Source organism: Pteropus vampyrus, unplaced genomic scaffold (assembly GCF_000151845.1).
Source record: "Pteropus vampyrus isolate Shadow unplaced genomic scaffold, Pvam_2.0 Scaffold43, whole genome shotgun sequence".
In the NCBI taxonomy this organism is placed as follows: Eukaryota; Metazoa; Chordata; class Mammalia; order Chiroptera; family Pteropodidae; genus Pteropus; species Pteropus vampyrus.
In genome coordinates, this window is record NW_011888824.1 from 6,019,676 (window position 1) to 6,041,620 (window position 21,945).

Sequence of the window (21,945 nt, forward strand, 5' to 3'; positions counted from 1 at the left end):
AATTTTTTTTCCTTTATCGATTAGTGATGTTTCCCACGGCTGCCTGTCTTCCTTTTAACTGTCACATGTAACAATTCTAATGAAGCAGAGACACAAATTCTTAGTTCTTTTACTGTAAGTAGACATCTGACTGTGATGCAGGAGAACTGAGGATTAAGTGAGAGAAGAGCTACACATGTAATAAAAGGCACAACAGACCAGGAATCTCGGAACATTTTCTTTCTTTCACAGAATATTGTAAGAGAGAACAAGTACAGGGGAATAGAAAAGACTGGAAGTCATAAGGAAAACTCAGCATGGCTGGCAACAGATGGTACAGTGAAGAGCCGGCCACAAAGACAGCTCAGCAAGGGATGTGTGCTCTCCTGGAGAAAGCCTTTTCTCCTAAGACACATGGCTGCTTTTTCATGAACAAATATAAAAGTATGTTGTGATGGCTGCCCCACTTAAAGAGGGTTCAAGTGTCAAGACACAGCCTCTGGAGCAGGGTCCCAGCTTTTGTTCTGGTGAGGAGCTACTCATCGGAAGGCAGACTTCCCCGCCCTTTAGCAGGAGGTGCTGACCTGCTACGCCTGCCTGGAAGCAGTGGGCACCTAGCCGGAGGCCGGTAGCATTATAGCCTGGAGCCTCTTACCCACAGGCATTTGATGGACCTGTGAGCCAAAGCTAGACTCACTCTGTGCCCCACAGGTATTTTCAAATATCCAAGAGCTACATAGTGTGGTGTGTGTGTGTGTGTGTGTGTTTGGATATTGGGTGGTACAGACTGAATTGGGTTCTCCCAAAATCTGTATGTTGGAGGCCTAACCTCCCTCATGTCTTTTTATTCAGAGAAGGGGCCTTTCAAGAGGTAATTGATGTTAAATGAAACCATTAGGGTGGGGCCCTAATTCAATCGGTCTGGTGTTCTTTTTAGAAGAAAAAGAGACACCAAGGGCATGCACAGTCAGAGCAGAAAGGCCATGTGAGGACAAAGCAAGTCAGCCATCTGCAAGCCAAGGAAAGAGGTTTCAGAAGAAAGCAAACCTGCCAACACCTTGATCTTGGATTTCTAGCCTTAAGGGTTGTGTGAAAATAAATCTCTGTGTAAGCCACCCAGTTGTCGTATTTTGTTATTATAGACCCAGGGGACTAGTAAATGGGGTCAGGAGTGTCTGCATCTTCCTGCTTGACACCGGCGCTCCCAGCGTGGTTGTTATCTCCTGGGAGGTGCAGCAGATGGCAGTGGCGTCCTGTGAGTTGGCATAGCCAGGCCAGCCAGCCTGTCAGGCTTTGACTCTGGCTTAGATAACAAAAGGGTCAGAGATGTGAAGTTTGAGGTCTAGGCTTCTTCATAGGAAACAACAACAACAACTTTGCATTAAAATGTCAGTATAAATATTAATCGCATGGGGCTCTAGAAAAGCAAATGAGTTACTGTTTAAAAGGAGATATAAGATAAACAGTTTCAGGCATTTGATGTGCCTGCCGTTTAACTCCCTCTAGTTCAACAATGATTCACTCCCATTTCATGGAGTCTAAGTTTGAGTCTTTGCTCCCGGAGCCTGAACCCTCTCCATAGCTCCCAGAGGTTTCTGCCTGGCTACACTTGCTGCCGAGGCCTGAAGTGCCAAAAGTGAACACATAGCTGGTCAGCTTCATATCGATGCCGAGAACACTTTAGTTTTCCAGTTGCCATAGTTGGGCTCTTATCTCTGCAGTTCCTTCTCAGCATAGTTAGAGAACCAAAACTGCCCTCTGTTCCTCATGAGGCTCTTAGGAGTATAAAATTAACTAATTTGGCAGGAAGGTTGTTAGCACTTCCTCCTGCATGACACTCCTATCAGGATGCTTCATTCAAATCCACAGCAGGTAAGAATAGACACGCAGAGATCTGTTCCCTGTTTACATAGACATTAAACTTTTCGCATATGTCAGCGCTTACTTTCTGAGAGGATTTGTGTGTGTGTGTGTGTGTGTGTGTGTGTGTGTGTGTGTGTGTGTGTGTGTGTTTTACTTTCATCAAGTCAGTAAGCTTTCAAAGGATCTAAATAATTTTCTTTATGATGTAATTACCAAAAATTAGACAGAAATTTTAAACCTTTTTTATCCTTGAGCACTGAAAGTCATGTGTTCTAGTTAGTGTCAGGAGGTGAACATACAGACAAGTGACCAAGACAATGATAATATATGGGAAATATTAATCCAAAGCATTGTACTCAACAAATACTCATTGATTGTCTGTGTGAGTGTGAATGACCACAAGTAAATGAACCTAGCTGAAAGGAGAACTGGCCCAAATGAACATCTCCTCCAGGCTTTTAGTCCCATATAAGTCTAAGACAAGAATCAGTCTACTTGGTTATAAAAATTTATATCTTGCCCACTGAGCAAAAAGACTAAAATTACAAAACTTGCCTATGAGAAGTCAGCTTATGTTTGGAATTCATAAAGGCAGATAATGTGTTATGGTCAAAAAACATTCAAAGACAAAGGCATTATATTTGAGAGACTTGGAATATAGTTTATTATATGCTTGAAAGGTAAACCAGATCTTTCAAAAGATATTTGTGACTTCTTATCTCCTTGGATTGACACGTCTTTGGCCAAAACTCGATCTAGGGCAAAATTCCCTAAAATGAGTTCTCTGGAATTCTAATGCTCTGGAATAGTAAGATTGCTTATGAAAAAGAGTTTTATGGTCAAATGTTTGGATATTAACTATACTTTTAAATTCTATAATTGATACCTCAACATTTACAAAATGATCACTGACTGTTCTAAAGTAAACCCTAGCTCACCTAAAATATCTGGAGACTTTTGATATTCCCAAATCATATTTTCTAACATATCTGGAGACTTTAGATAGTCCCAAATCATATTTTCGTGTCACTGTGAACACAAATTTCACGGGGTGTCATTTTCAAACTTAGCTAGCGAATACTAAACCCGCTTACCCTGCATCATCCATTTATTTAGATGGAAAGAAACCACAGTAAAGGTGCTTGTCTACAGTTCTGTTCTCTCCCTCTCTGCTGACTGACCTGATGCTTCCTGAGTGGCCCTGTGTGGCCTGAAGTGCTCTCCCTGAGGAACTCCGAGTAAAATAAAACCATGGAACTATTTTTGGTTCTTCTCTTTGATCTGCATTTGGCCTCTCTATAGTTCACCCAATGTAATATGATTAAAACAAAACTGTGGATTAGGAAAAATCAAACATACTTCTTTATTGCAGTACTCTCAGAGATGTGAATATATAAATGTGCATTTTAAATTTTCTGTGTCAAAACTTACTTGGCTTTGGGATCTTTTTTGAGCAGTATATCTTATGGAATTAGCATTTCTGTGATCCCCTTTGGGAGGCACTATTCTGGAGAGATACTGATTGTCTATCTAGGAGACTTGGTGAGTCAGTATTTTCTGATGATGAAAATGCACTGGCATCATTATGAAATAAAATCAGTCACTGTCGCCTAAGGAAAGGTTACTTCCCATATGAAATTTAACCCATAGACTTTCCCTTTCATCAAGGATTTGGCACACAAACACTGAATGGTAATATTTAAGTGAACTCACATAGTTTGTGAGGTCCGTGTATTTTAAAATCCATCATCTATTACTCTTCCTAATCTTTGAATAAATCTTTTGTGCATAAGACAAGTGCTTACTAGATGCCTTCTCTTATATATTCATTATGTACCCCAACTTCAACCTGTTCAAAGTGAACCAACTGTCACTTCCCCATGCTACTTTCCTCAAGTGACATTTCCATTTACCCATTCACTTATAACAGAACCCCAGGAATCTATCAATCTTTTCCTTGTCCCTTACACAGTGCTCATCCATAGCCCATAAATCACTTTGTTTTTAACATGTCTCATACCATATCTATCCTCTCCATCTCTAATACTGGCCCTAGTCCAGACCCTTATCATCTCATATCTCAGTCATTTTCATGGTGTCTAACTAGTCTCACTTTCCCTAATCTGCTCTCCCCGGCCCTGAAGTCTTTTCTTCATATTGATACGAATGTGATTTTTCTAAAGTATATTTCTGATTATGTTCTATTTTTAAATTGCCTGCTAATTGAATTGCTATCATGCTATACAAAATAAAGTCCAAATTCCTTATTCTGTTTAACATTTTTCTATTGTCGCACCCATGTTCTCTTTTCCAGTCTTCTCTGGGTATCTACCTCTAGCACAGGATACAATTCAGTCATATTAATCTGGCTTGCTCTGCCCTCAACATAGCCAGCTATAATATGCCTTTGTGTTTTTTCATCTTTTGCCTGGGATCACCTAACTACCCCATCAGCTATCCTATTCATCTTTCATCTATTCATCCTCCAAGTCCAAGATTAAGAGTGTCATTCTCTATGAAGCCTTTCCTGGTCCCTTTCCTATCTCTCTGCGCTATATACTATAGAGAGTTTTATTATACTTATATGTCTATGTGTTTATTTTTCCCTACTAGATGGTAAGTTCCTAGAGGTAAAAGATTGTGTGTTACTAATCTTAAAATCTCCAAAGACAGATAGAGCACTTGATACATTGAAAAGTATCATCATTTCCTTTTACATACAGAATAATGTAAAGAATGTATTCTGTATTTCTACTTTTACATCACATAGTAGTATGATTGAAAAAGTGCCTTCTCTAGATTAAACACCTGATACTGCCTCCTCCTTTCTAGTATGATTGGAAAGTGAAGAAGAAACACATATTTATTTTTGGATTTTTTCTCAAATCATCCTGTAGCAGAGGAGTGGTCTCTCATCTTTTCCCCCATTTTTTCAAAACCCCAATCGACATGAATATTTTTGGAAACAAAACAAATGATTCTTAATTCTGATTTTTCTTCAGAGTAAATATAGTTATATGGACAAGTATCCATGATAGTACTCAGAGAGAATAGGAGTACTTTCCCCATTTCTCCTATTTCAGATCCTTAGGAGGCAAGGAAGAAATGAAACCTTCTGCCTGCCATTTTTAAAAGAGCAGAGGACAACGGAGCCACTTAGAGGATTGTAAGAGTGTACCACCTTCTCAATATGGATCAAGCAATAAGGCTCAATGCTGAGACTCTGACACAGAGTTCTAGCTGTTTGTATCAAAGCATAGCAACAAAAAGAACATATGAAAAAGGTTTCCTGAAGACAAATTTCTTGAATTAATCCTGTCTGTTCTTGTTAGAATTTTAGGAACTATTGCAAATTGTTAATTAAGATTTGTAGTCCTGGGTAAAACTGATTTCTTATAAATACCTAATAAATGGTTTATAAAAAGCGAACAGTCAAGTTAACCACATTTAAAAATCACTTCCATCTCCTGTTTCCTCCCTACACCCCTTATTAGAATTGTTATAAGAGGAATAGATCTTAAAAGCACCTTTCAATGAAAAGAAAGAAATATCTTTTCAATATGCTGTATACTTTTATGAAAACACTTCATTCCCTGTTCTAATGATGTGTTGGGGGATATTGTCTGAGAACTAGGAAGGCTAGGTAGGAGGCAGTAAAGACGATGCTTTGAACTTGAAAGAAACAGAACAGAGCTTTAATACTTACAGCTGTCCTCTTCTTCAGTTATACATTTCACAACATAACAGGCGTAGATGAACCCTGCCAGCTGAAACAAAACAAAGATGCTTTAGACATGAGGCAGAGGCAACAGAACTGAATCTCACTGGGGATGTAACTTTTCAAAGGCAGGTGCTTTATGACTAGATTTAGTGTTCCAAAATGGTTCATCAGACTGGACCCTGACTCCACTGTGGACTCCTGATTCAAGTGATGTTTATCTATCTTATAAATAAATGTTTTCCTCTGAACTGAATTTATGTGTAAGATTTATAAATTGCCAGGCAATCTAAAACATGTTATTTTAGGTATAGGAAAAGAAAAAAAAGAATTATGGCCTTTCATTCAACTTCTAATTTACTTTATCAGCAACTGACCAATCAACTTCTAATTTACTTTATCAGCAACTGACCATAATAAAAATGTTTTGAGAAGAAAATATTAAGAAGATTCCATGATATGTTGCATAAACACTTTGTAAGCAAAAAGACTTCTTATTCAGACTTGTAATAGGAACCGTGGCATATCAAGTATAATTAGGATGAATTTTACAGAGAAGCCATTGGGTGGAAACCTTCCTGTGGTCAGGGAGGTTTTCACTCACTGAAATTGGTTCCTGTAAAGAACACAGGTACCTGCCCCCTCAGATATCTACCCCTCAGATAGAGTGGTTTACATTCCTTCATATCGGTATAATACTTATTTAGTCAGATTATGAGTGCTGCTGGAAGGAAGCAAACTAATGTAATTTCTTGAAAACTGGAAAAATTATTCCTCCAAAATAATTCAGTTTGGGGGATCTTTAAAAGTATGTCCTAAGAACAGTGATGAAGATTATTATGACAACACTTCAGAAAGGTATTGGTCTGCTGAGTAGTGACCCTACAAGACAGTATCTGGTGTGGGGAAGAGACGGTTAGAAAAGGCCTTCCACTGGGAAGCCAAGAAACAAGGCAGAAAGCAGCTGCCGTGATAAGCCTAATGAAACTGTTTTTCATTAGCTAACAGCGATCCTTCCGGAAGGCAAGAGTGGAACATTTTAAGTCAGAGGGGACACGGATCGGTATTTAATGAGACAGAACTATTATGAGACAAAGGGCGGGGGTGGGGGGTTAGTTAAAAGGAACTTTAGAAAAGCTCAAATTTGGGTTTGAGGGAGAAAGCATGTCCTAGCAGATTCTAGCTCTCTTCTAAGAGAACTGGAATGGGATGAAACAGTGGTTATCCTGGCACAGAAGTCATGAACCTGCTCAGTGAAGGAATGGGTGGGGAAGAGGACCTGTGAAACATGTTCTTCGAGAGCTTTTGTTGTCAGTTCCCGGATGAGAGAGAATGTGTACCCCCTGCCCTCTCACCCTCAAATGTAGTATCTGAACCAATACACATAATACAACATTAAATAAAGGCATAACTGATGCTGTATTAGCAGGATTAGTTTTCTTTTTAAAATGTACGTATCTTAGAAAAATCATCAAATCAACATTTTTCTTTTTGAATTATATGTTGCTATTGGCAACAAAATAGTGCTAGTAAGAACTTTTCTTTATATAATAGAATCATCAGGATTCTTAGACTACAGGGTACTATTAAAAACCAGTGTCTCCTATTTGGCTTTAGCAAAGATTTTGATTGGACTAAACAAAATGACATGGTGACTTGAGCATCTTCATGGGTACTGGAAAAACAGACTACTAACATTTCTTACTCTTTCATGTACCAGGACCAATGAAATTGCTCTAATCACTGAGTGACCCAGTCCGTCCCATGGGTACACTGTCATGTACTTGGATCTGGCTGTGGCTAGGTAAAGAGGCAATGGGTTTGCTTAAATCCCTTGGAGTAAGGTCTATAGTTTCTCTCCTTCCTCCACATGAAGCCCTTACCATCCATGGCTAGATGCTATAGATTTATCAATAGTTCATCTCTTCTTTTCAGTTTTAAATACTTGTTACTTAAATTTCTGTAAAGCAATTTTTTTTTTTTTACCCAATCGCAAACTTTTCTTTTGATTCGTACTCATCACTTCATTACTTTGGAAATAAAAATCTAGGTAAAGAGCATTAATAAATTCTGAGATTCAGGGCCAATAAGTTTACATTTCTCATTGGGGTGTCATTGGATTCTAGATTATTAACTGCACTACTCTCCCAGAATGCAGCCAAGGCACTGGATTCTGCTTACCAGTGATCTTTTCATTGTCTTTGGTTGCATTCTTTTAACTATCAGGGGAGCTCCTTTGATGTAAAAGTAAATCCTGCTGCATTTCATTACCAAAGCTTGCTGATTAAAAGAACTTCAGCTTTTAAATTGGTCACTTCTAAATACACATGAAAATTTGTTTCCCCAAAATTAGTCAAGATTCATAAGCTTCTGTTATCTTCTAATTTTCCTACAACATATAAATTTCTAATTTAATTTTTATTCCCTCATAGCAGTTTATAAAATTTACCTACAGAAAATGGGTTTCGAATCATTTCTGATGACTGAATGCCTCCTATAATGTGCAACTCTGCTAATTGCTAGCTGGGTTGCAAAGATTAAGTTAGAGTTTCTCAACCTTGGCACCGTTGACATTTTGGATTGAGCAATCTTTTTTTTTTTTTTTTGTGGGGTCTGTTGTGCATTTTAGGATGTTTAACTAGTAACATCTTACCATCAAGACAGTCAACAGTTGAGGCAATCAAAAAATGTCAGCCGACATTGCAAATGTCCTTTAAAGGGCAAAATTGCCCCAGTTAGAGCTACTGTTTTAGATACAATCCTATCCTGAAAAAATTTGCAATCTTAGAGCATAAGTACACATATAATTGTAATTTGAAGTAGATTAAGATGAATGACAGAAAGAAGGAAGAAAACTGAATGTCTCCTAAGTGACAAAAAATTTGAATGTCTATTAAGTGACTACTAAAAAGTACAAAATTTTTCATGAAGTACAAATCTTTCCTAAAGTGATATTTAGCCCCCTTTCTACCCTCATTTTCTACCACTGCTAGTCTCAGAATTGACATTAGTAGTAAGCTGTTGTGGTTTGCTGAAATATATCAGGTGATTTTCCTCGTTCTTTAACTCGACCCATTTTTGCCAACAAAGCATGCAAATGCCCTATTCTTCCTCTTTTCTCTCCCTACTCAGCCTTGCACCTTTGAGTAATTCTAACTCATCCATTAAAACTGAATTAAAGTACTGTCTCGCCCAAGAATTGGCAATTCATGCCCAGGGTGAGTTGTAGGTTGTCACTTTGGAGATAAACATTGAGAGATGAAAAAGATTAGAGAGGAAACAATGAGGGAGAAGGAGAGAACATCTTCCACGCAGAACTCCAAAAGTCTTTGGAAAGATGTATATTATACTCAGGGGGAGCAAATGGCCCCTGTTCAGAGGAGGCTGGGCAATGTGAGGGGGTGATGGTACCCGAGCAGGGACTAGTGACTTATATTGTCATAGTAGATGTGAGTATCTGGGATTAAAAATATAATTATTTTATTTTGTTCTTTATGTATAGATGGCTAGAATGATAATGAAAGATACCAGTAATACTATTATAGGCAAATATACAATTATTCACTTGTAAAAAACTCAAAATATTCTAGTTGTCTTAGTGTTTGGCATTCAGAGCTGAGCCTAAATCTGTTTATTTTTATTCATCTTTTCACCTTGATACATCTAATATGATTTGTTCACTTCTAATTCACCTGATAGGGAATTACGTATTATCTTAATATCATTACTGGTTGAAAGGAAATTGTATTTTCTCTCTATAACTAAATCAGATTAAAATTCTTTTTTATATGTACAAACCAAATTATGGTGGTATATCCCAGAAATTCACTTACAAGCTAATAGATAAGAGGAAATTAAAGACTTTTGGTAAGTTAAAAAGATTCAATTGTAGTAATTTAAAGTGTAACAATCTTAGTGTTTAAAATACTATCTTTTGGACTTCTGTTTCCAGGAAGTTGGAGTAGATATACTTTTCCATCACCCTCCCAATATGTAAAATTTAAACCCCTGGACAATATATATGCAACAATCAGGAAGACTATGAAAGGTAGAAGGAAGGTAGTCTGGCTAGAAATCTTGGGACTCAAGGAAGAACATGGGAATGAGTACTCTCATTTTCTGTTGCCTCATATATACCAGGCTTGGAGCTAAAGAAGTGCATTATCCAGAAATGCCATTGGACATAGACAATAAAGCCCCAACAAAAGCCTATTCTCTCCAGCCAAAGGACTAGGAAGGCTACAGTTTAGCAAGACAAAAAAAAAAAAAAAAAAATTAAGACAATAATAGCTCTTCCTCAGACAGTACCACAAAAAAAGCAAACAAACAAAGATCCTGTCGCCCTACTCTCCAACCATAGTAGCAAAGAATGGGGAGCCAAGACTTTCCCCCTGGCCAGGCTGAGGTGTCTGAGAAGTCAGACAGGGATCCCAAACTCTCATTCCTGACAGGAAGGAGGAAGTCCTCTTCCTTAATGTTGGTAGAGACCACATTGGGAATTTAGACATCCAGCCTCACTCTGTAGTAAGGAAGTACCTCTCCTTTCCCAACTGGAGTGGTGTAAGAGGGGGTCTAGAAGAAAATTAAAACTTTCACCAATGCTGCATAGTAACGAGGCCAATCTCCTGGCCCTGTGGTGTCAGACGAAGCCACCTGGAAATAATAACAAGGACCTTCTGCTCCTCCTAGACACGAAGGCTGAGTAGGAAGCAGAAACTTCTACTGCTTCCTGGCCTTAATGAGAAATCCTTCCTTCTTCTGGTTTCAATAGAGTCTGAGTGGGTATCTGGACTTTTAACCCCCACTTGACAGTAATGAGTCAACATCCTTTCTTCCTCTGTCAACGTGGTATCAGAGGAAGCCAGCTAAAACAGAAGGCTTATGAAAGACCTAGAGTTTCATAACATAATACCCAAAATGTCCATGTTTTAATTTAAAATCACTCATCATATCATTAACAATGAGGATCTCAACCTGAATGAAAAAAGATAATCAATGGAAGCTAACACAGAGAGCTAAATGACAGAGATGTTAGAATTGTCTTAAATATTGTAAAGTAGCTATCATAAAAATGCTTCAATAAGCAATTACAAACACACATAAAATTAATAAAAAATAATCTCAGCAAAGAAATAGATATAAAGAACCAAATTGAAAATTTAGAACTGAAAATAAAATGCAATAACCAAACCAAACCAAACCAAACCAAGTTGCAGAATGGAAGAGACAGAGGAAAGAATCAGTGAACTTGTAAAGAGAACAATAGAAATAACCCAAGAGGACAAAAAAGAAAAAAAGTAGATTAAAAAAAGTTAAACACAGATCCTCAGGGATCCATGAGACTATAATAAAATATCTAACATTTGTGTCATTGGAGTACTGAAAGGAAAGGAAAAAGAAAGCAGGACTGAACAAGTACTGGAAGGAAATGAAAACTTCCCAAATTTGACAGATAGACCTAAACTTACATACATTCAAGAAGTTGAGTGAAGCTCGAACAAGATAAACCCTAAGGAATTCACACTAAGATTCATGATAGTCAAAATCTGAAAAACCAGAAACATAAATTTTGAAAGCAGAAAGAGTAAAACTCGGAAAATCAGTTTAGAGGTTTCTTAAAAACTAAACATACAAGTACAATAAGATCCAGCAATAGCACTGCTGGTCATTTATCTCAGAGAAGTAAAGACATGGTCACACAAAAACATGTATACGAATGTTTATAGCAGCTTTGTCCATAATAGCAAAAAGCTAGACACAACCCAGATGTCCTCCAGTGGGTGAATGATTAACAAACAGTGGTATATCCATATCATGGAATCCAATTTAGCAATAAAAGGAAGGGACTATTGATACATGCCATGACCTGCATGAATTTCCATAGAATTATGCTAAGTGGAAAAAAGCCAATCTCCAAAAGTTATATACTGCAATGCTTCCATTTATATAACATTCTTGCCATGACAAAATTGAAGATAAAGAACAGATTAGTGGTTGCCAGGGGCAAAGGAGGGTGGGGGTCACAAGGAAGTGGATGTGACCATAAAAAAGGCAACACAAGGGACCCTTGTGTTGGTGATGGAACTGTTCTGCACCTTGACTGCATCAATGTCAGTATCCTGATATTGACACTATCCTTAGTTTTGCAAGATGTTTCCACTGGGGGTAACTGGATACAGGGTACTTAAGATCTTTATGTATTATTTTCTACAATTGTTTCCAATCTGCAATTATCTCAGATAACTTCATTTTAAAAATAATACATTTGAGGGTACTATTATTTATATTGAAAAACTTTTGTATTATAATTTAATTATTTTCAAATGTATGTAAACAAGGTGGATATAGTTTTCTTAAGTACAAAGACACATTTTAATTTTGAGCCCTTAAGCCAAGTAGAAGTCCACTATAGTTTTTGATGCTGATATAATGTAAAATCATTATTCAACACTTTTTTTTTTTTGACTGTGAGTGGAGATTGGGGCAGGCAAACACTATTTTTTATCTACAATTATCTCATTCTCAAATTAGTTCTATGAGTCATTTAAATCAAATCATTTATTTTTGTTCTGAATTCCTAATTCAGATGCAATAAACCCATGTCTTTTGTAATATGAATTTGAACAGAAGGAGATTATGTCCTCACTGAATATACTTTTTCAGTGCAAATATCTTACTTGCTGTTTTGCATCTTATTCCATTTATATAACTTGAGATTGCTTCAGTAAAAGATTTCAGTATGATTACATCAATGTTATTAATGAAGGTCTTTTTATGAATTTTTTTTCAATGTGGACTGGTATATCATCTCTGTTGTCCACCAGCTGATTCTTATCTCATACTATTCCACTGGCTGGACTGTTAGGGAGCATGTTGCAAATGATCTTTGCTACAAATAATCCAGGTGCAGTTATCAACCTACAATAACTCATGGAGGATTGCCTTTAGGGCTATTGTGAACGTTCACAGCCTACTGAGTCAGAAAAGTTTTTCAGAGGATCAGAAACATATCTTAATACCAGCCTTTAGGTACTGTGCTGCATCATCAAGCATGACTGTATTAAACACTTTTAAAAAGATTAAATAAAAGTAGACACACACACAAACTTGTATTATCTACTTAAGGCTAGGAAATGGACTGATCCAAATGCCAATGCTGGCTTAACCAATAATTCCTATTATAAATCAGCCTCTGGAAACCGGTAGATTTCTTCAGGGTAAACTTACTAGAAAGTTACCTGAGTTCAAATGAGTCTAATGTTTTAGTAAAGTTGGCAGAGCAGAAGATATTGAGGCAGGATGAAAGAGAACTAATAAAATTCAAATGTCATCATGGCTAATACCTCTCTCAGTGTTTAAATATCAGATTAGTTTTAAAAACTGCATTGAGAGCAGTAGTTCAACCATTCTATACATATGGCAGTTGGGAAATGATAAAAAAAAAAAAAAAGGCTGATCTAGTGCAATAGAACTGTTGCAAAATCTTCGGTTTTGAGGTTAGAGCCATAACGGAAGTTCTTAACCAAACTGTTCATTGAAAATAATTGGTATTATGTTGTACACCTAAAACTAATACAATGTTATATGTGAATTACATCTCAATTAAAAATGGAAAATGTGAAAAGCAAGCTTTCAACAACATCCTACTATTTTAGGAGTAAAACTAAATTTATATATATATGTCACATATAATAGGGACCCTCATTTATTTATTTATTTAAATTTTTTTTTCTGTTTTAATTATAGTTGTATAATATTATCTTAGTTTCAGGTATACAACATAGTGATTAGACATTTATATAATGAAGCATTTGTGAAAGAAAGTGCAATTTAAAAATGTTCTGTAAAATGTAAAGGAATCAATACTGCTGGCCAGAAATTTTCAACAAAATAAGTACATAATTCCTTTGTGAGAAAATGATACAAATAGCATAGTTTCGCTCAGAGGTAATACAAAAACTAGAGCAAAATTAATTGTACAAATAATACATATGAAAAATAAATTAGTCCATTTTAAGTATGTTGACATTAACTGACATGGCTAAAAATTTCAGTGTATTTCATTGGAGGGAGTAGGCTGTTCCAAAGATGACAATGGGAATATAAGGCCAGATTCTTCTGGAGAGAATAGGAGAATTGTATTGAAATACTAGTTGCAAAAATAACTAATATTAAAAAAAGATGCTAAAACTATATATTCCCCCCCCCCAGTGGTGCTAGTTTAGAAGATAAGGAAAAATGTAGACTATATAATGCATCTTATCCTGCAGTATGTATTATAATGCCATATTTCAAGAAATCATAAATGAGATGATATCACAAAAATATACATTTGTATAAAATATGCATGGAGACTATACACTAGATCTATATCTGCTTATAGACCTGGATCCTGAAGAGAGAAATGATGAAGAGATCAGAATAGAATTGGAGGGTACTTTCAATGGCAAGCTTTAGGTGTCTCACCTTAAGTCTTCTTGTGTATGACATTTTAAACTTCTCAAAGAAGGACAACAGTGATCTGATGATCAAATTTTTAATATGTGGAGGATGCCTAAACAAGCAGTGTGGTCCTAGGTTATGTGACAAGAATTACTGTTTCTAGTACAAGCGAGGTGAATAGCCCCACTTTGCTTCTGTCTTGTCAGTCAAAATGCTGCGATTGTTCAGTGCTGGTACCACAGTTAAAGGGAAACATGTAAACGTAATTGTAACCACACTGTGAAGAGAGATGAATGAGATGTGATGAGGAAACTTCCCGGCTAATAGAAGGTTCTCAATAATCATTGCAATGATGATGATCATTATGATGATGATAATGGCAACAGTGAAGATGGAGGAGAATTCCTTATGCAAACTGATGGTTGATTGCTTCCTGGGAACATCACTGAAAACCAGATGACCTCTGTGACCATTTCACCTCAGAAATTTTAAATATTATAAGAAATGAATAAATTATCATTGCTTAAAATTGAAATTTAGAAATCATGAGTCCCATTCAGATGTTTTCTGTATAAATAATCTGTTAAATTAGCTTTGGTCGCAGGACAAAGTGAACAGCTCTACCTATGTTAGATAAATAAATATCCTGTATTCCATGTTAAAGTAACTGTGATGAAATATAGCAAGCCATTTGATACTTTGGGTATGGTGAATAAGACATTATCTTCTGTTTCCAAGATTGTCTTGTTCACATTTCTAGGGGAATCTAGAGCCTTCTAGGATCCCTAGAATAGCACAGATGAATACATGTAGGCACAAGGTCTCTGTTTAGGCAGCAATCATTCCTTCAGTTTCGTGCGAGGATGCTAAGTAGACAAGGTTCCACTAGAGACCTTTTTGGAATTGACCAGTTATCTTCTTGACTAAAAGTTGACTTCTTTACAGAAATGGGGTCTGAGTCAAGAAATACAGCTGAGAATCATAAATCTCATTAGGCAAACGACACGTCAACCTCCAACTCTTTGCTGGGCTTATGGATGTTTTTGGATAGCCAGCTGGGATGTCTCTATAGCTAGAGAGAAAAGTTGCTTCAGAACTTTATAGTAAACTTTAGATGTATTATTAGAGTTTTAAAAATATAGGTAAATGGGAAACTTATAGTATTTGGTCTCTTTATCATGACATCTGTGATAATAAGTTTTATGTTCTATGAAAAAGTATTTTACGTAGCATTCAATGAAGCTTACTTCTGAAGCAAAGCCCTTGCTGCAATATATGGCAGAGGAAGATGAATGGGAGGGAAGGTAGTAACAGAAGAATTCCCAAGAGGAATAAGATATGAATTGAGGAAGACACAAATTTGAAGACCGATTTTTTCTCAAAGCAATTTTAAAAGGCTCAAAACTGAGTCAAAGTGTCACTTAAAAGGCTCATCGACTCAATCTGTGTGTAGTAGTATAAACTAATTGGACTGAATAACTTTGGAGTCAGAACTTGGCTATGACTAGTGTTCTTCATGAACTCTTTCTTCTTTTCTATTTGAGTTACCCTGTTTTCAACATAAATCCTAAATTATCTTTTGTCCACATAACTTATAGTCAATACGAGGGTGAAAGACACTGTGTCAACTACTTTATAATGAAGGGACTTAATTAATTACTGGTAACAATTATTACCACTTGGGAATATATAAACTAGGAAAAGCTGCGACCACATTTATGTGTTTTACTTTCCAATGTTTAAACCTCAAAACAACCAACTACCAAACTAACCCTTCACATCTTGATAACTGCTGGGAGGTAGACAAAGAAAAGCTAGTGATTAGTAACTAATATTCAAGGTAATAGCTAGCATTGTTGGAGTGTCCACTATTTTCTGAGCATATGCTAATATCTTTACAACTATTGTTTTATCTATTCTTTCCAGAACAAAAAAGAGAATTTTTATCATAATCCATTATTCATAAATGAGAAAACAGGTTTAGTGAAATTAAGTGGTGCCCCAAGATTAAGATACAGTCAGGAGAAGACTTGAATCTTGCCTATGAACCTGAAATCCTCTATTTTTCACTCTTACACAGTATTATTAACTTATCCAACAGGCAAACCTGACAACACTCTCAAATGAAGGGATTATAAGATTTTAAAAATCAGTGTGAATTCACATTCAGATAATATTCCTAAAATTAAGTTCACCTAGTTTTCCAAGTCAGTAATTTGGATACAGAGGAGAGTATGGAGCTTTGGATTAACAGATCTTGGAAATCAGCAAAAAACAAACAAACTTGTTCAGCTACCAAACCACAGAGGAGTTTAATGCCGCTGGAGGGAAACCTGGAGTACATAGGAGAATTGGAGTGTTCCCCCCTCTCATTTAATTACCATTTCAGTTCTCTTTCAGTGGTTCCAACTCATCATGATTTTATAGTCCTCCGCTGAATTGTTTATGTATGCTCTACCCATCGGAGTGGGCTTCTAATATTAGACATATATTGTTGAGCCGCTAATTCCATCGGTTTTCTGCTGGTGAGCAAGGCGAGCCTGACATTAGGTGAATAGTCATAGTGGTGGTATGGTTCTAAGGGCCTGAAAATCTAGTCAATGGCTCTCCTTGCTCATAAGATAAAGAACTGTTAGCAAAGCACTCAAGAACATACGTGATTTGGTTCAATCCTATCCTAACTCTAACTCTTGTGGCTCCCCTTTACTTTTCTCTAGTTAATCTTTGGACAGTCCTCTCAATATATGTGCTATACTGTTCGATACCTTCATGCTTTTGAATATGGCATTTCCCTATCTAAGAAACACAATTTAACACCATATAGTGAGTGCCTACATGCAACATGGGCTGCTTCAAGACTACTTTTCGGGGAAATATTTCTTAAATGCCAAAAGGCGCAGATAGGTACTCCTTGCTCTGTGCTCATATAGCACCCTGTTAAATGTCTATATTATACAACTTAATTCATTTTTTTTGTAATTCATATTAACTCTTAAACTGGGAAATGACCATTCTCGAGACTGCCCAAGAATATTTCCATGAGCTCAGAAAGCTTCCTCTTGACACTTTCTTGCCACTATTCCTCCCATCCCCACCACATCCAACAGGCAACTGTACTGATGTCAATAACCATAGAACAGTTTTGCTAGATCTTGAAATTTGTACAAACAGAACCATACTGTTTTGTACAAATAGAACCATACTGTTTTGTGTCTGTCTTCTTTCATCGACCACTCTTTTTGAGAGTAATTCAAGATATTGTATGTACTATTGGTAATTTATTCTGTTTTATTTTCAACTGGCATTCCATTGTATGAATATTCATATACCGGTTAACTTTTGCTATATAACAAACCACCCCAAAATTTAGGGTTTGAAACAACAACCATTCATTTTTTGCCCATTGTTCTGTGGGTTGGCAATTTGGGCTGAGTTCAGATGGGCAATTCTTTTGCTAGAGATGGTTGACTTTTCTCATGCATCTGTGGTTGTTGTCAATCATCTAGGCAGCTCTTTTCCTCAGTGTTGGCTGATTGTTAGTTGAGGTGATGAGAACAAATGAACCACATATTTGTGGTCTCACATATTTAATCATCTTTCAGGGCAGTCTGGCTTGTTCACATTGATGTGTCAGGTTCCAAGAGCAAGAATAGTTGGCTGAACTTTTCAAGTTTCTGTTTGTATTATTTTTGCTATCACTCCAGTGTTAGAATGATTGGATGGCCATTACAGCAAAAGTCTGCCATGATGCTATAATTTATTTTTCCATTTATCTGTTGAAGGACATTAAGGTTGCCACCAGTTTTGGGCTACTATGAATAATGCTGCCCTAAACATTTTCTCCAGATCTTTTTGTGAACATGTATATTCATTTCTTTTAAAGAAATACCTACTAGAGAAATTTCTGGGTCAATGCAGGGTGGGATCCTGGCTGGATGGAAGTGGTCTGGACCTCTGAAAATAATTAGCAGAGAGAATAAACCATGGATTCTTCAAGAATATATTGCTATTATCCAAATTTTATTTTTATTTTTAATTTTTTTGCTGTATTTCTACAATGTAATCATCTTACCAACATCTCATTATACTCTAAACTTCAGTAGAGGTTTGTCCTGCATTCTTATATGAGCAGTACTTTGGGGAACTGAAGGAGTCAGGGTGACAATGTACAGGATGAGATGTAAAGAGGCAATTGAGAATTCAGATGAAAGAGTGGAGTTAAGGGTGTTAAGAAAGGCTCCAATAATTCCCCAGTGATACTGCAGAATACATTCATTGTACATGGGATGGGAATTTTGACAATTATTTTAGTCTCAGAGAATGAGTTGATCCCAGTAGATGGAAGGCTTTCACTGGCAAATGAATAATCATAATGCCGAACACTTAGTAGGCATTCAAGGATTAATTGGTTCCTATTTTCAGCTAGTTTCAATCTTTTATCCTAGGCTAATTCATTTAAGTAATTATACTTTAAGATTTCACAATTAAATAGTGACACAGATCAACGTGAAGATCAATGAAATCATAACTATGAATGCAGTTTGAGCTTCTTGGAGAAACACCATATGCTGTAATAATTCTCCTTCCCTCTAAAGAGTCATCAGACTCAGGCTATTCAGCCATCCCCACAAGATGGAAAGCAGTTTTTAAATTCTTTTTTGTCCCCTACATGTAGTGATTTGCTTAAGTGGTTCTCTCGCTTTCTCTTTTTTCTTTTCACAGTGTAGAGTTGAGAACTGTCAGCTAATTTAGAGATTTTTATAGAAACATCTTCTAAAATTGAAGTTTAAAAACATGGAGTTTAAAATTTTCTCTTACTCCAAAATTTTAAAAGTTCTTTAAAAGTATTTACATATTCTTTATTAGTAAATATTGTTCATATATCTGAGCTCTTACTTTTCCTATATTCATGTCAAATTAATTCTATGCAGATATCTGTGTTTATTTTTTTCCTCTTATTATTATAGCATTGAATTTTTTCTCATTGTATACAGTTATCAAAAATTATCAAGGGAAGTACAACATTGATGACCCCATAAAAGAAGCAAGAAGGGAGGAGAAAACAAAAGAATTTGAAAAATTTGTAGTGATAAGGGGAGAAAAAGACAGCTGAGAATGCATCCTATGCAGAGATTAAATTTTTTTTCATTCTTTTAAAAATTGTGATTCTGATGCTATAAGAACCAAGTTGTCATTCTTTTAATTCAGCGTATTAGTATTGATGCTGACTTGTATCTTCCCCTTCCTAATTCCTGGAAAATATGTTCTCCATTCGGTTATATTTTTTTATTACATTTGAAAAGATGCAAAGGAGCATGCTGTTCACAGCCACAGCATCAGAACTCAGAGGGAAAGAAAGACATCTGCTTTTTTCTTGTCTTTATAGATGCTGTCATTTTCAGTTGTTCTCCCAGAAAAGTGAGGCTTCATGACAATCTATCGCCTCACTTTACCTTAATGATTTCAAAACTGTTGAAACCTTATTACTGAATGTCATTGCTGTGCCCATGTGCGTGCATGTGTGTATGCGTGTGCGTGTGCGTGAATGAATGTGGGTTTAAGGGAGCAAGAAATACTGAGTAAGAGATGACATTCTGTTGATTTTCACAATCTTTTATGAAGGTTGACTGAGTTCTAAAATTAGCCCTGATCTCCTTCTGCAGATCAATTTTCTAAAATTAAGACAGTTTAAGAGATGCTTTTTCTAAACATAACTTTCCCCTTCACTGCAAAGTCCTCATCTAGAAGTTGTGACTACACATGATTCTTTCTAAATAAATCCCTTTCTTCTGATTCTCAACTGCTTGCAACTTCACTATCACTGTCACATGCCACATTCAGTCTACACAGCTTCCTGAAAAGCAGGTAGACACTACTGTTCCCCATCTCTGAGAGTATTAGAAATTCAATCTGAGAGTATTAGCGAATAATAATAATAATTAACATTCATCTAGTAGTCACTCTGTGTCAGGCACATACATAAATTCTTTTACTCCTCACAATCAATTTATGGCATTGGTATAATAATTATGCCCTCTTTACAGATGAAGAATTTGGAGCACAGAGAAGTGTAATGACTTATTTGAAGTCACCTGCTAGTTAGTAGTCAATGGATTCAAACCCAGGCTGGCTAGCTCTTAACCACTACATTATGCTGCTAGCCCAGCCTAGAACCCAAACAGCACTGTGGTTTTTTAGAATATCTACCATATGAACTAAAAATTCTCTCTTGAAGATATTTAGAAAACTAAACATAAATAATACCAAAAAGTAGAACTTTCCTCCTGGGCCATACCATTATTTATTTATTAAAATCTGAATTATGGATAATCAATTCTTTTATATTTAAATCATTAGGCAATTTTGAAAAATCTGATTGCATGATAATATATTTCTTTGATTACATTTTATTTTGCAGAGGTAAACATTTCAGGCTTACATCAATTATTTCTATTTACTAGTGACAATTAATGGAATACCCAAGCCTGTATGCCTACAAGAAAGATGAAATATAGACACCCAGAAGTAGAAAAAAATGAAATTTTAATTTTCCTAAGTGCAAAGTAACTGAGAAAAAAATCACTTGACAAAAATATATGAAGAGTTATCAATATAGAGTGCCTATAATTTGAAGCTAGGTACTCAGCTATTGTTGGAGAAATTAAAACAATAAACTAGTTTTGTTTCTTAGAAAACATACCATAGTAGAAAGATATAAAAATTAAGATGTACAATAATATAGTTTAAGCTATATTAAATTAGAAGTTCAGAAGAATACAATGCTATCATAGAAATAAGATGCATAGTCCCACCTTCAGGAGCTTATAATATTTGGGAGGCAAGGGACACACACACACACACACACACACACACACACACACACACACACACACACACACACACATGAGCGCGCGTAACATAATATTTGAATAAGATGGAATAAAGAACTGGATTATGGTGCACTTTTTCACTAACTTTTTGTGATTACGATTCCTTTTCCCACTGTCAGAGGGCGTTCTGAGTGACTGGAGAGCAGATGAAAAAGAGAGCTGAAACAATCCACTTTCTATTCTCAGTTCTTCTAGCCTAGAATTGCTGCTTTTTTCCACACTCAATAAAGTCAGTCCCAAGTATGGTGCGTTTAGTAAAAATTGAGTGTAGGGTACAGTAAACCTGAGAGCTCCGGCATTATTGGAGAAAATCCAATGCTATTCTATTGGGTAGAAATATAAAGTCTATAGTTATGTAAAGACATCTGTGGAGCCTTAATGAACAACCAAGGCAAATGAGGTTTAATCATTTCTCACAGAATGGACTGAGTGTGAACAGAGACCTCTGTATATTGTTTCAGAACAAAAGTTCCCCCAAACCAAACTGCAAATGGACTCAGGAAGAATAGGTTCAATTTTCTTTTGGCCAGAGATAGTAGCCTCAGTCAAAAGGAATGGAGTATTGAAGCCGGCACAAATGGTCCACTTTCACATTACAGAATCCTCCCAGGCTGGACCACTTCAAATTTCCTTTTTGGTTCCTTGGCCCTGACACTTTGGATACTATTGGTACTTTTGCAGCTTGACCTCGCTAAAAGAACAGAAGTGTTCAAGATAGTAAAGGAAAAAAAAATCTTTATTTTAATTAAACCAGTATCAAGAGGGTCCTGAAGCTGCCTAGTGCAATAATCCTGACTGATACACTTTGGTTCCACGCAGTGTGATCATACCTAAGATTGCAGGTTACTGCTGAAGTTGAATGAAAGATTGAAGTTATGGGCATTTTTTTCACTTCATAGATAATGTTCTCTTTATGTTCATGTGGAAATATGATACATTTTCTGATGAAAGACTGCAAAGTTTTACCTGTATACAACTATATCTTATTTAAAGAGATTTTGGGTGAAAATACAATAAAATTAAACAAACAAGAAATGATGTTATGGTCAAAGT

At 36.2% G+C, this 21,945-nt stretch overlaps 1 protein-coding gene across 3 annotated transcripts in view; it reads right to left on the minus strand.

Annotated features, from left to right (window-relative positions):
- NKAIN2 (sodium/potassium transporting ATPase interacting 2) overlaps positions 1–21,945 on the minus strand; it is an 876,886-nt gene that overhangs the window by 20,033 nt on the left and 834,908 nt on the right. For all 3 annotated transcript variants that reach the window (XM_011358756.1, XM_011358755.1, XM_023529803.1), the window contains one exon: positions 5,549–5,609. In XM_011358756.1, the coding sequence (XP_011357058.1) occupies positions 5,549–5,609 (61 nt within the window). The remainder of the gene's footprint in view (positions 1–5,548; positions 5,610–21,945) is intronic.